At 34.4% G+C, this 16424-nt stretch overlaps 1 protein-coding gene across 5 annotated transcripts in view; it reads right to left on the bottom strand.

Moving 5' to 3' along the window:
• Positions 1 to 9839: 9839 nt before the first annotated feature.
• Positions 9840 to 16424, bottom strand: part of TRIQK (triple QxxK/R motif containing) — an 85405-nt gene continuing 78820 nt past the window's right edge. For all 5 annotated transcript variants that reach the window (XM_047088980.1, XM_047088982.1, XM_047088978.1 and 2 more), the window contains one exon: positions 9840 to 11809. In XM_047088980.1, coding sequence (XP_046944936.1) covers positions 11696 to 11809 — 114 coding nt within the window. In that variant the 3' untranslated portion in view covers positions 9840 to 11695. The remainder of the gene's footprint in view (positions 11810 to 16424) is intronic.

Genomic DNA, 16424 nt, shown 5'->3' with positions numbered 1-16424 from the left:
AAAAGAAAGTACAATGCAAAGTGTCAGAATTTGCATTCTAGTATTTGGTGGTTCACACTATCAGCTACAGGAAAGAGGTTTGAGAAAGAGTGGTCCTGAAGAAGTCAGAAGTTTCAAAAGCATTACTTCCTGGAGACAATCCTAAAAGTAGAGAAAATATTATCCCCATGAGGATGTAGTAGAAGTGAGAAAGAAGAAAGAAGTAAGAGGGGGAAAACTGAGGATCTTCCAGGAATAAAAGACACAGGCGTACGAATTCTGTCTCTCCTACCACCAAGACTATTCATATAAGAAACCAGCCTTACCATGCTGACAGAAGGGGGCACTCCTGGATTACAGACTCTACCCCCAAAATAAGTAGGAATAGGAAAAAAATATCAAGCCAACTCCATACAAAGCTAATGGAAGAATAAAACAGAAAATTCAAATCAAAATACTTCAGCTGATGAAATGCTCCCTACCAAAGAAGAGAAAACAAAAACAAAAACAAAAAGGAAAAAGAAAAATCCACAAAACAGAAGGACACTCTAACATAATTTTTAACTTAATTGAAAATCATCAAATAAGCAGCTGTAGATTGGATATAGATATGCAGATATACATATGGATGTATTATTGATATACATAAGAATCAAAAATTTATAAATGAATCCCATTACTTGAAAAAAAAGAAAGTAAATCATCAAGAGTTAATTAATCTCAGTGAACAACCAAAGAAAAATAAACAAGTCCATCTCAGAAATAAATAAATTAAAATGTATCCAAGGTATCATAGGTTCTAGTGAAGCTGAGTAAGAGACTTTGAAGAAAAGCAAGAAAACAATCAAGAGGATAAAAATGAGATAAGGTAAAATGGTCAAAGAGAAAATGGTTGAAATGGAAGATATGCAAAGAAAGTTCAACATACATATAATTGAAGTCTTTGAAGAAGGAAAACAAAATGTGCTATAACTGATATGTAAAACTATAATCAAAAGAAATTTTTCAGGACTAAGATAATAATTGTTTTTACATATTCAAAAGGCCCACTGTGTGTCTTTGAAAACTCAGAAACAAACTCTGAGACATGCCCTAGAGGAACAATTAAGAATTTAAAGGCCCAGAAAAACATTCAGCTTATACAGACAGTAAGATCAAATTACTTCCAATTGCTATTTAAAAAAAAATAGGCTGGCATCAAACTTCTCAAGGGCAACATACAAAATAAAGCATCAGTGGAAAACGTGTTTTTAAAAATTTTATTGAAATCTAAGTTAGTTAACATATAGTGTAATAAAGATTTCAGGAGTAGAATTTAGTGATTCATCACTTACATACAACACCCAGTGCTCATCCCAACAAGTGCCCTTCTCAATGCCCATCACCTTTAGCCCATCTCTCCACCCACCTCCCCTCCAGCAACCCTCAGTTTGTTCTCTGTATTTAAGAGTCTCTTATGGTTTGCCTCCCTCTGTTTTTATCTTATTTTTCCTTTCCTTCCCTATGTTTGTCTGTTTTGTTTCTTAAATTAGTGGAAAACATTTTAAAGAAATTCAAGGAAAGAACTTGCAAGCCAAGTATTTTAGAAACAGCCAACTGCCCCTCAAGTGTAAAAGCAAAAGAAAAACACTTTTTTTTTTTTAGGCTATTTTGAGAAAGAAAGAAAGCACAAAGTGGGGGAGGGGCAGACAGAGAGAGAATCCCAAGCAGGCTCTGTGCTGTCAGAGCAGAGCCCTATGTGGGGCTCAAACTCACAGACCTTGAGATCATGACCTGAGCCAAGGTCGGGTCCTCAACCCCACTGAGCCACCCAGATGCCCCCAACAGAAAACCACTTTTAAACGTTCATGAATTCACAGAATACTTTACATATGGATCCTTGCTTGTGTGGATGGGCTTCATTCAACACGCACATAACCTAAAGATCTATGGCGAAAGAATTGATGAGTATTTCATATATTTAATTTTAGAGTTAAATTTAAGAATTAAATACCTAAAAGGAGGGGAGGGGCAGGGGTGGAAGGAAGAGAAGTGTGTATGCACTATGTGTTCCGTAGGATATGCTCTGGCAAATTAGAAAGAAAACCTTTTGAAACAGAAGGAAAAGACAAAAGAGAAAGTAAAACAAGATTATTGACTGTTTTATAGGCAATGGATGAGAATTAAGGACATTATGTAAGACTGACAGTTCCCAGAGTAAAAGGTATTTATGAAAAAGCTTAAGAGCAAAAAAAAAAAAAAAAAAAAAAAATGGTATAAGGGAAACCTCTAAATAAAAATACTAATGTTAAAAAATACCAAAATAATCTTTCTTTAAAAAATTTTTTTAATGTTTACTCATTTTTGAGCGACAGAGACAGGGCATGAGTGGGGGAGGGGCAGAGAGAGCGAGAGGGAGGCAGAACCTGAAGCAGGCTCCAGGTTCTGAGCTGTTAGCACAGAGCCTGACCTGCGGCCTGAACTCACGAACTTGGAGATCATGACCTAAGCTGAAGTCAGATGCGCAAGCAACTGAGCCACCCAGGCGCCCTCCAAAATAATCTTTCTGAACAGCAGACACCTTTCAGATAAACACAGTATAATACCAAAATGCATGTGGTAACTGTAACATAAAATTATACACAGAATTGATACCAATAGTGGTTCTCAGTGGTACAGATGGCAGTCATTCTGACTTCAGGGGCCATGTGGCGATGTCTGGAGACATTCTGGGGTTTAACTTTCGGTTCGAAATCTCGGGAGCTTCCCCAGGTGAAATCTCTAACAGGCCCCCAGACGCAGCCGGCAAGGAGAGACCCAAGAAAGAGGCAGAGCATGCCAGGCTGGGAGGTGGCAGGTTTAACAAGCAAGGCTTGTTTGGACGGAGGCACTACCCAATCTTAAAAGTTAACACAGAGGGCTTACCCAGGTTCAGACAGTATGAAGGCCACAGTGCTCCGTCGAGGTTGCCAGCAGCCTTGACAATCGACGTTTCGTTTTCGGCTGTGAAGATCGCCTGGGAGCGGAAGTGCACTCCCAAGACAGGGGCGGGCCGAGGGACCTCCATCCCCATTGGTCAACCTCTGGATGACCTCCTCCCACAATAACTGGGGCCGGGAATGTGCTGCTGGCATCTAGTTGCATACTAGCATCCAAGTATGCTGCTGAGCACCCTGCAATGCACAGGACACATCTCCACAGCGAAGGATTATCTGGCTCATAATGTCAGTAAATGTGAACGTGGGGAAATCCTGTTCTGGGGAATGAGGTGTAGTACTTATTCATTCAGAAGTATTTACTGTGGTATAAACCATGGGTCTAGGGCAGCACTTGGCTTTTGAGATTCAGGATGAATCCCACAGTTCCTTCCTTAAAGACCTAGAGTCCAGTTGAAGAATCAGACACATAAATGGATAATCATGTAATAAATTCTATGTAAGAGAAGAATCGCCTTGGGTGGATGGGGGACGGGAGCGGGGGGGCTTATGAGGATAAAGTCCAGAGATTTATCTGGCAACAGATAAATCTTGGAAGGATAGATATGTAGGCGCTTTACGGATTAAATAAGAGAAAATGGTTTTAGGCAGAGAAAGGAAAGAAGGTTAACGATGAGCACAAGAGGACATTTATAACCAAACTTCCTGCCCCACTATACCACATACATTCTGTATTCTAGACGCCAGCTGGAACTGGCCAAGCACTAATACTGGTTTTTCTCTTACTCGGAATACCTTTTTCACCCTCTTTTTCTGTTTGATGAAACCATTACCATCTCTCAAGATCATATGTCATGACAGCAAGAATATTGTTTTTGCTTTCTAGTTCTTAATAGTCACAGATTTATTGCAAGCACAAAGCAAGTTCTGCCATGTGGCAAGTGCTCAATAAATATTTTTTGAATGAAAATGAATAAACTTAAATATCAGATCCTTTCTGAAGCATTCTTAAATTTCTCACTAAAAAATAAAAATAAAAATAAGAAAAGCAGAACTGTCTTTTTCCATACTAACAGTGGATAGATGGGGAATTGTGAAAGATGACTTATTGGTACCTGATACGTGCTTTATGGTTATTAAATGAAGGAAAAATAGAAGAACATAACGGGAAGAGAAGTGGACAGACTTAGCAAGTGTCTGGATTCATGATACAGCTCAGTTAAACACTGCCTTTCTAGTCCTCCCTGTAGAGTGGAGGATTGGATTATAATTCAATATCCAAAAATACCCTTTACCTTCTTGCTAAATAGTCTTCATACTCATACAGACACACAGACATGTATATTCAAGCAAAATAGAATCATATCACATGTATCCTATTTTTAAGTGCTTCACCTCTCTCTCCGTATCTCTCAGTAGGTATAAATATATATTATTTTAATGAATCCATCACACTTTATTTAATAGATGTAACACAATGCATTTAAAAAGACTCTTATGCTGGACATTTACATTGCTTTCAGTTTTTTTGAGGTTACGAACAGTGCTGTGGTTAATATACTTTGTGCATTTTTGCACACTACAGGCATTATTATCTTGAAACAAATTTCTAGAGACATGAAGGCAACTAAAATATATATGAAATTTTAGATTTTTAAAGTACACTGCAAAAGTGTCTTCCAGAAAGTGTGTTCTCGAGATTACCATTCCCCCAAGCAGTATATGAAAGAAACTGTTTCTTCACATCTTTAATTAACACTGAGTGCTGGGCTGTGTGTTAGATTTTAATTTAATGTGTTGTAATCCACGAGTACTTCCTTTATGATTTCTGACTCATGAATCAATGCCTAGAAATAATTTCTCTACTAAAAGATTCTAAAAATGCTACAATTTCTTCTAATACTTTTTTCCCCATTTAGAAATCATAAATTTCATCAGAAATTAATCTTGTTTTAAGTCATGGTATAGGCATCTTTTAATTTTCAAATGGGTACTCAATTGTTTTAATATATTTAATAAATAATCTATCTTTCCATCTTCATGACTTACATAACATATTAAATATTTATATTTGGATCTATTTCCCGACTGCACATTTTATTGCTTGTCTACTTTCCTTGACTATGAGATTATTTTAATTATTATAACTTTATAATACACTTTAATATCTGGTGGATTAAGGTTCTCTTTTCTGTTTCCAATTTAGAAGAAAGTTTATATTTGTACGATATTGAATCATCTCATCCAGGGAGACAGTTGGTCTCGTTTTTATTAAAATTTGATTATGTTACCCTGTAAGGTCTTTTTTCCGATGAAGACTCTTCATATTTCTTGCTGATTTTTTTCAGGACAATTCATAATTTTGATTGTGATTGTAAAATATATTTTATATTATGATATTTAGCTATTATAATTATTAGAGCAATTGGTTTTCACATCAATTTTGTGATTTTCTAAAGGACCATGTTACATAAATCTTACTCAATATTTTAGTAGTTTTCCAGTTAATCATATAACCTGTAAATGTTAGTTTTTTTTCCCACATTTACCACTTATTCCTATCGTTTTAAGAATCTGCCCTGGCTATCACTTTTGGAAAAATGTAAAATCATATAAAAGCACAAAACTTTCATGAGTTTAATGATAATACCTCTAACATAAAGCATGATAATGGAATTTGTATTTCACTGCTGAAAGGAATGATGATTGCAATGGGTTGAAACACATTTCCCCTATGTAAAAATCTATGACTTGACAAGGACAATAAAAGCAACAACAGGAACAGGAAAGTCAAATCTCCATTGGTCACTAATAGAGAGTGCTAACCTACTGACATTTGATAAAGGCAAACGTTCAAGTATTTATCCTTCCTTTCTTGTTATGAACCATACCTTAAGGTAAACAAATAGTTTAGTGTTTTTTTTTAAATAACTTCCCTTAAATACTGAAGGAAAGACAGAAAAATGTCATTTTGTAATACCTAATGAGATAACAGACCTAGGAAGTAAATAAAGTAAATAAAAACAAAAAAAATAAAATAAATAAAACAACCAGAGATTATATGTCTCATTAAATATGATGACATATCCTTGCCTTAAAAACAAATAATAGTAATAAAACTATCTGGATCTAATTCAGCCTACGATTTAACTCCTAGTTACAGAAAATATAAAAAAATAGAAGGCTAAAATAAATAACAAAATGAAAAAGACCAAATCTAGACTATTGGATATTCAAGAGGACAAATAACTTGGTTTCTTCAACAAATCAATGGCATTAAAGAAACAGAGGTTTGCTATAGAATAAAAGAAATTTAAGAGGCATACTATCAAATACAGTAGAGATCTTGAATCAAAACCTATTATTAATAGATATCATGAAGACAATTAGGGACATTTTAATATGGACTTGGTAATAAATGATAAGAAGAAATAACTATTTAATCCTATTAGCTGTGATAATAGCTTCTTAGTAATGCAAGAAAAAAAAAACCCAAACAAATAACAAACAAACAAACAAATGCAAGTTCTTGTGAAAGATCTATACTGAGATATTTATAGGTAAAATGTCCTCTTATTTAGGATTTGCTTTAAAATACCTCAGGTTACAAAAAAAAAAAAAATGGGGGAAACACAAACGAATGGCAAAATATTGATAATTGTTCAGTTTAGGTGATGGGTACACTGGGGTTCATTATCCTCTTCTCTCTAGTTTTGTGTAATGCATGTGGTTAGTGATAAAAAAGAAGCCAGTAGTAAGAAGTGAGAGATAGTGGGAAAAGCAGATGAGGATCAATCTTCATTTTAAGCAACAGAGTAGAGGCAGTTAACATAGTAAGTACATACTTAAGTATGACCTAACGTACATGTGAGATTCATACAAACTGAGAAAGGGAATGTTGTTAAAGACTGCCTAGAGTTTAGAACTGGAACAGACAGAGGAGAAGGCGAAGGGTCGGAGTAGGCGACGACGGGTAGGTAAAGGGAGCGATGGCACTCCAAATGCCCAGAAGCACACTCGCTACCTGGACTATTGTTTGGGAACCAGCGTATTAAAGAACTGTTTCTGTCTGAATGATTTCTCTTTGATCTTCCAACCGGTATGTGAGCATACCAGCGTTCCACGCAAAGCATCCCATTGCGGCTAACACTGTGACCTCCTTCTCATGGACATTACACCCACAGTTATATCTGGACATGGTTTATTTATAAAACCTTCTCTTAAAAAAGACTAATTGCTGCAATTTAAGAGAACTAAAATGTCTTTAACCCCACTTTGTAAATATGAAAACAGAAAAAAAAAAATCTCTGGTTTCTTTGTGTTATCCCTAGGAAGTACAGAGAAGGCAATCCGATGAAGACCTGCCTTGTCACATTCAATAGAGCAACTGCAGAAGCAATTTGTTACAAGCAGATGGATAGCTGAACACTAAAAAGGATAATAAACTAGAACGAAATTAGATATTGAAATCAATTTCTTTTAGGCTTACCATGAAACTTCAGATTTACACAATTGTATTTGAAGAAGTCAGAAAAAAAAAAATGCCATACTAAGATGGGTGCCCGTGAAAACAGAACTTTACACATGCTATAGCCTTTATAGTCACCATTTACTTGGTTGGTTCAAATATTTATAGTTCATTGTTATGACTGCCAAAACTGGCAACCACAAGGATTGTTGTCTCAATTAGGACAGTAAACAGATTGTCTCTTTTTTTAATGAAAAAATCTAAAATGTAATACTTCACAGTTTAACATGTTTATTCATCTAAACGAGCTAAAAAATAATGGTGCGACATCTGTTCGAGAGGCACTGGTACCTCAAATTTTGGCTGCCTCCCCACCAATTTGGTTGTTGTTTTAAAAAATGAAGAATAGGAGGGGGTGCTGTCATCAAAAAATCTTCTGGCATGTAAAGTATCTTATTTTTCTTGAAATAAGGATCTCATGTCTGTTGCTAGGGATAAAAACAAAATTATTTAAGAATGAGGCACTATGTTGAATAGGGCAGCAGTTCAATTGTTTTAGATGAATTTACTGGCCCGCTATGGATATTTCCACACTGGTATAGTTCTTTGAGTGACTCTCCCAGCTCCCTCCATACTCACCTGCATACCTAAAATACAAAATAAAATAGTAAAAATGTTTCTGTTGGCACTGAATTCATCTGCTAGGCTTTTTTTTTTTTTTTTTTTTTACTGTGGGTTGTACTGATTGTAGGTCTGATGTCAGTGGAACAAAATCTAGCAAACATCATTCTATCTAGGCTGCATTGGAGCAGTTCTAATAAAAGAAGGCAGTGCTGCTAAGGGAGAAGTGGTAGGAACCTCCCCAGAGAAGTCCAAGGTAAGTGTGCTTATCTCTGGCTCAACAACCTTACATTATGGATGAAATACGTGAAAAGGCTGGAAGTTTAATTTCTAGAAGTTTTATTTCTGAAGCCCGCCTAAATAAAGCATAATTTACTCTACTGAATTATCACTGACTGTATCATTCTAGAATCTGGAAAATCTAGTGCTTTAGTGTTCACATAAATTTAAGCATTATAATGAAAATTTAGTTTCATTTTTGTTGGGAGTGAGGATGTATACTAAGTTAAATTAAAAACACTGCGTGTGTTTCTCAACAATAGTGATAAAAATAACATATTCGGTTTCCTAGAAAAGAGCAATGTTTCCGTTCTAGAGCAAATTTAACGCTAGTTGTCTTGATCTTAAAATGAACAGGTTGAAACATGTACTTGTCCTAGTACATCCAATGACCATAAATGCTAAATGCGGAGTTAACCAATATAGTGATTTCTAAGTTTTATTTATTGTGCAAATAATTTTTGATCATCTATTACATGCAGCACTGTACCAGACTCTGAGAGGACTAAAAGAAATTAGCTTAAATTTTAACATGCATTTATTAAATATGTGCAGATCACTATGGTACTGGAATTACAGAAATGGAAAAGAACATATTTTCAGGATCTTGCAATCACTGGTTGGGGTGGAAGTATTCCTGAAAAATGAAAAAGACTGAAAATCTTCAAGTATTTGCCAACTTAAAACAAACTCCGTATCGGTCCTATGATATGCTTTTTGTTCATTTGTTTTAAAAGAAATCCTAGATGAGGTTATCTTTTCACAGTATCTCCTCTCAGGTGAATTTATATGTGCTTTATTTTGCAAAATAAGAACCAGCACCTCTTTGAACTTCATTCACAGTATCCCTGAGGCTGGATGTGAAGTCTACGGTATTAGCTGAAATTTATCCTGCAGACCCTGTTAACAAATAGATTCTAACTTCAATTTTTCTGTTCTTGTCTTTTGAATTCCTCTGAGCAGTGCATTACTGGAGGAGAAAAACCCATGCCTGAAATTTGTGTCTGGTGCCAGTCTCAGATTTATGCCAAACACCGCTCACTGTTCAGAAGTGTGGTCCCCTGAAAATGCAGGCCGAATATCACCTCCCTGTCTTCAAAGATTCAAACCAGATTTCAACCTGGGATTTCTCTGCAGGCTGCTTCCCAGACAATACGAATATGAAAAATGTGCATTTCATGAAAACGGTGTTGTATTGTTGTCTCTGTTTACCTGCTATTTATTAAAGTCAGTGTTGAGCCTTTGGGACTTGTGGTTCTCTGGAGCCGTCGTAAGGTCAGTTATACAAATGGACTAGCCAGAGACTCAGGGTATCGATGAAACGAGGTAATGAAACCTGCCTGTAATTATACTATGTATAAACTAATATTTATTACTATCAGAAACAACTTTTTCCCCTCAAAAGAACACCTCAAGAACAGAAGGGGACAGTAACATTTTTTTTTCCACAGTAGTGAATTTTCAGACATTTCCAAGAGTATATTCACCTATTTTAAATACTGTGAATTCTGTTATATCTCACTTGGATAGGTATCTAATAAACAAATTATTATATATCTTCTCATTTAAACTACTACTGAAATTAGAAATAATCTTTATTTGATATGACTGTTTTTAACACCATATGGGAGGTAAAAGAACTAAGTGAAAATTGTTCACGTAAATGTGATAGGAGTGAGGGAAAAGCAGTATTTCTTGACATGTGGCGTGTCACTCAGGAAAGGAAAAGGCCCATCATATCCAAAATGCCAGCTTGGATATTCCCTTGCCACCCACTTCACGAACAGACATACCACATGGCATTAAATGCTGCAACCTTTCCTAAAAATGCCACTTGGATTGGTCTGCTGTGGTGAGTGTATAAGAACTCTTGGTCTGTCTCATGAGTTTGTGATTTCAAGGAGAAGAATCCAGTAAATAACACTGGCTAAATTTTGCCCTCAGATGTTTGGCATAAATGATCTGTGAGGATCCTGGAACTTTTGGCTGTTTTCACGTTGATGAAATAAATTATGCTACTTGAAAAAATTCTACAGAACATAATGCTATACAGTCATCGTCAACTATCTGCAAAAGTCTCAAAGAAGATCTAGGGAATTTATCAACGGCTTTCTTCTCTTGGCAAATATGAAAACAACCTTAACATTTTATTTGCTCTTCATAAATACAATGGATATGATATAAAACCCTTTGTGCACATGTTTCAAACTATTAATTTTCTATGCTTCTTTCTGTAAGGTAGTAGTAGCTAACAAATGTGCTGTGGACACGTATTTTCCCATTTTCAAAGCTTTATGTATTCGTGTGTTCTAAAGTTATTTTAAAAACTCCATTACCAGTAAAAATATTGAATACATTGATTATTATACTCCAACAAATGCAAAATATCTTGAAAATTTATATAAACAAAAAATTACCTATGTGAGTAGTGAGGCATACATTTTCTTTCATTATTTATTTTTCACAAAACAGTTGTGATTGACTAACTCTCAAGAGACAAAATGTAATTTTGTAAACTCACTTCGTATAGTTCAGATTTAAGAGGCAACCCAACAAGATTATTCTGAGTAGGTAGGACTTCGTTACTGTTATGTGGAAAAAAAAAAAAACTGCACAATTAAATGACAGATTGTTACATATCTCCCTAACAAGAGGGGCAAACTGATACTGCAAGCAGTCAGAACAACATAATTAAAATAGAATTCCAAGTTTATATTAATAGAATAATAAGTTAATTAAAATCAAGATCAACTGAACTTTGTATTTACACCAGTTCAGACAGCCCAGGAGGAAAGGAACTCTATTTTAGAGACATATGTGACTCTTTGAGCTTCTGTCATCCAGGTGCCATTTCTGATGGAGCACATGTGCACTGAACAGTTGGCAAAGAAGGAAAAAGATTACTGTAGATGTATGTGCAGATAGTTCCTCTAATGATATAAAATATGTCTGGAAAGAAAGCAGGGCTTCTTTGTAAAATGAAAAATTCCCCATGACTTTTTATTCCTTCTTAGGCTCTGAATCTGATTTGAGAATGTTTCTGTAAATGAGGATATATACTTTTACTTATGATGTATATGGAACAAAAATAGATTTAGTAATCTGTAAGCGATGAAGTTATACACATAAATTGGCTAAGACATCCGAAGAATTTGGGATCTGTTTTCCATTTTATCTAAACGCACCATGAATAGGTTGCCTGTCAAAGTACAAAGATTTTTATAAAAGTATCCGGGAGCATACATTATACTACATTGCTAGGTAAGGTTCTTTTCTTGATATCCTATGCAACTATTTAAAAAGATATTTCTGAAAACTAAAAATACCAGCAGAAAGAATCCAAGATGTTCCAGTTTCAGTACTTTAGAAAGTATTGGTCCCAAGGGGTGCTTTTATGAAATTATTTCCCTTCAATGCATTGATTGCTGTTCAGCTAATCTTCATCTGGTTTCAGATCAGGGTCAACATCTGTGGACAGTCTGAGATAAAAGAAAGCATAGAAAGCCAGTAGGAGGGCCAATATAGCTGCAAGTACGAGGCCAACTTCCTGAGGAGGAAAAAAGAAAAAAAAAAAAAAAGTAGGGTTGAAATTGATGAAGAGATTGGTTAATGTTATGAGTTTCATCAGATAAAATCACCATATAATTCCATCATCTAGAATAATAGTTTGAACCTAATAATCACATTCTTTGTGATTATCACTTCTTGTCATGAAGTAAAGTAACTTATTTTGTACCTGACAACACGCACTGCAATGACAATTACATCAGTGGGTGACTCATTCCTACTATTATTTCCATTTAATTTGTTTGTGCTTTTCTCATAGCAAAATTAAAATTTGTAATTTTAATATTTGCATACTTTGGATATGAAGACGCCAGTGCAAGCAGTGTGGTTCATGCTCACAGTTTGCCTGTTCTCTAGTGGAGTAGGCCTAATTTTATTTACTGCTTCAATACATTTGTTATTAGTTATAGCTTTTGGACACAGATTTTTAAAACATCTATCTTTCTTTTTCTAACGGGAAGAAACTCCTATTACAACCAGTTTCTAACTAATGTCTCTGCAAATCTTTATTAAATATTATTTTGTTGAAACTCTAATTTTTAAACTCTAAATCCTATAGTTTATAATGTGGGGAAACAAAACAGTACTTTTAGCTCATGGAGGATGACACAGTGTAATTTATCAGAACTGTGAAGGGTGATTCTGAATATTTCATCTGGTGATTTGGTGTGGGTCATATTAGTTAATTAAAATGGAGGTCGAAAATTTACTGTATGTATTATGGCAAAAATCCCATTATCTCTTAAAAAGTCTATAAACTTCATGTATAATGAAATATATGGTATGTACTATGTTGTATACACACACACACCATTAAGAAATGTTCTCAATATTACCATATCATTTAGCTAAAAAGAGAAAAAAGAGCAACTAATGCCAGTTTCATACCCTAAAGAGCCTAATATGCCTTTCTAATTTTCAATTGTGTATCACACCCATTCCTGGCATTGTTTTATGGAGAAGCAGTTTATTTGCATTTACATGAATATATTTTACATTTCATCAGAATGTACAATTAATAACTCAACATACGCCCCCTAATAAACTTTAAAAACATTAAAATGAATTTGATTTAGAATAAACACGAAATTTTTACCTGGATGTTGAAATTACAAATGGGTGCTTTATACAGATATTTAGCTTCAAAGTTACGTTGATTTAGATTTCCAAACTATGAAAATAAGCAATTGATGAGAATCATGGAGTTGACAGAGTCAGTGTCAACTGTTTTTGTAAGATTTGATTTTTTTAAATCTGATACATCAATATAATGTCAAATGAAAGTGAGTTTTTCTTTGTTGCAGTTGGAACACTGGCATCTCGAAAGGGCATGGCGGCATCAGACAGGTTTCATTTATATTCTTATACCCACAGCTGTGCTCCCAGACCCATCTGGTTACACAGCTACTAATTTTAAGAGGCTGTAATAAACAAGTGACACACAACTGCAAACTCCATCTGTTCTGTATAGTGGACAACAAAATTGTCCAACAGCAGTCACCGTCCGCACAAGCTTAAAGCGAGAATGTAGTTTTTACTCTTGATTGGAGGCCATCATCTCCATCTCATTTGATAATCACCTCTAATTGCTGCTTTTCAACTGCTCCTTGTCCCTTCAAACAACTCTTTATCATCTACACTATACATTTTCAGACTATCCAGAGGCATGAAAAAGGGTTTTAAGGGTAGAAAGCAGAGAACATTCATAGAATACAACTTCAGAGGATCCATTAATCCAATTAATTCTATTGAATATATGGGGCAGGAGGTTGGGCTAGGAATGGAGAGGAATTGCATCATTTTTTTTTTTTTAATGTCCCTATTCTGTTGAGGATATGAGCATTGTGGGGACTGGATGTGTAAAGGGTTAAAACAATGGTAAAATTTGAAAATACTGCTTTCAGGGTGCTGGTGACACTAACCGTAACTTACAGACCTGTAGGCATTTATGACCCCCCACCTCCTGGCCATTTTTAGTTTTACATCAGAAATAACCAACAAAACAAAACAAAATAAAACAAAAAACTAACATTTCCAGATGGCTCATCCCAAGAGGTTGTTCGCAGGATATGGTTGACACTCGAATATTTTATTTGTGTAACAGATAAATTACATTTTTGATCCTTATTCTTTTATTATGATTATACCTTTCAAATAAGCCATTTAAACAAATTAACAAACACATATAAATTATCTTTTTCCTCCTAAATACTAGAAAACATGGGTATTTACACTCTAAAAAACTTTAGTCATGTTGTAGTTCTTGAAAAATAATCTAACTGAACATCAACCAAATAGCAAATATTAGTTGTACAAATATTTTTTAGGTGGCACTCATTTCATACTGGGTCATAAATTATAACATTTTGTTAACATTGGTAAGACATAGGAAATAAAACAGCTTCTAAAAAGAAATTAATTCTAGATTTTGACACAGTAATAGTCACATCTTATTCTAAATCATTACTGGTCTCTCAAAACATTTTCTGTCACCAAACATACATTTACAAAAAAGTGCTAAAAGTCTTTGAGCATAAAGACTACATTGTGTAGCTCTTTATATCGCTGGTCCCAGTTTTCTCAATCAATACTGTTGATTTTATATGGTAAGGAAATCTCCTGTCTTACTCATCTTTCTTTCTTACAGGTTCTACAACACTGTAATACTTACAGCATTTCTAAATAAATAATGAAGGGTTGAGTAAGATTTATATAATCTATACATAAAGTATATTAAAATGATGCAATACTTTGAAAACTTTATAACAGTAATCTTGGTATCTCCAAAGCAAAACCGAGAACATTTTATAATATATAATATAATGACACAATACAGACTTAGTTGAAGCAGGGGATCTGAAGGCCAATGACAAACACCCAAGGGAAGTCTTATTTGTACAAACCAGTAATGGCTAATTCAGAGAAATATCTTCTCCATCAGCTAACCATTCACAGTGAATTCTGTGCACTAGGTTCAATGTTAAGTGCTCTCATTGTGTTATTTAACTCTCCTGACATCCCTGTGAGGGAATGGTATATTCACCATTTTGCAAATATGCCAGCTCAGACTGGCGAGACGATGGTAATAGTAAGAGGCAAGAAGAATGTGATCCTAGGGCTCTTTATTCTGTGTTCAGTGTTGATATTGCTGTTATTTTTCTTTTCCATGCATCTGTTCATATTTTCTATAGATTTAAATTATTTTAAGAGCCTAACTAGGATTCATTCTAAAAATAAGTAGTAAAGTGATAAAATATTGTACTATTATGGTCATCCTATATCAACGAGATAAGAGTCAAACATGTTTGATGTTCATTAGTCCTTAGTTGCTTCTCTGACATTATCAATATGGATAAAATCACTCACTGGGGAAATTAAACAGCATTAAATGGCAATTGCTGAAAGAAACTTCGTTATTTAAAATCCTATGCTAAAATGACAAGGCAATCAAAGTTTGACAGGGCAAACTAATTAGTATGCCAGATCTGAAATGTAAAACACCTCCATGGTTCTGATTCTAAAAAGTTTCATATCATTTTAATGGGCTCTTCAAATAATTTTTCAAGCAAAGTAAACAATGCTTAAAGTTAAGGGTTTTGTTTACCAAAGGTTTACAAATCAAAATGATATGCTAGCTTATTGAAAAGGAGCTATGTTCTGATGTCAGTTAGAAGTTCTTTTGTACATACTTTAAATCATAAATGAAATCAGAAAAATTTTTTTCTCATAAAAAGAATTTGCTTATATTCTACATGGTTTATAAAAAGATATTAGATAATTGTGCTGTAAGGTAGATTTATCTCATACTAAAGTCATTCCCTCAAATTGAAATAATAACAAAAACTATAAGAAAAAACAAAAGAGGATGTGCATATATTAGTAAATGAGTGGTTGCACTATATCTCAAATTCGAATTTGCAGTTGCTCATTATATTGTGCCACAAGTGGATTTTGCTACACCATTATCTTTCATTAAAACAAAACAAAACAAAACAAAACAAAAGAAACCAAAACACTGCATTGTGAGAGATAAAAGTGAGGGACATAAGTGCCTTGGTGGAAAATGACAAATAATGCTCTCACTACAAGAGACAACCATCAGGTAACTAATTGTAAAACAAAACAAAACAAAACAAACAAAACAAAACAAAACAAACAAACAAAAAAACCCACAAAACAAAAACAAAACAAACCCAGGTATTACTTTTAGAAAGATGATGTCACAGAAATAATTTTACAGATGAATAAAATTTCATGTGAAATTAGAAGAAAACTCCAAAAGATTAATCATCTCTCTTTTAAACAAAAAGGCAATTCACTTTTTTCATTAAAAACTGACACAACAGCACTAACTGAGATTGTTGTTGTGAAAACATACCGTATCACACGGCAATGCTTGATCAAAATCAGCAATCAGGAGTAAAAAGAAGGCAGTGTTTCGTGATCATAATAGCAAATTCTGGAAGACAACCAAATATATCATCTGGCAGTTCAACAGCTGTTACGGCTTGGTAGTAATACCTTGGCATTTGCTATAAGCTATAACTTAGAAAAATTGATTTTTCATCTGCCAGATAAAACCAAAATCTCTTTTT

This window comes from Lynx rufus, unplaced genomic scaffold, assembly GCF_022079265.1.
Source record: "Lynx rufus isolate CCGP_SWC_20201006 ecotype Redwood Valley unplaced genomic scaffold, mLynRuf1.p SCAF_26, whole genome shotgun sequence".
NCBI lineage: Eukaryota > Metazoa > Chordata > Mammalia > Carnivora > Felidae > Lynx > Lynx rufus.
This window is presented reverse-complemented; position numbering and strand designations above follow the sequence as displayed.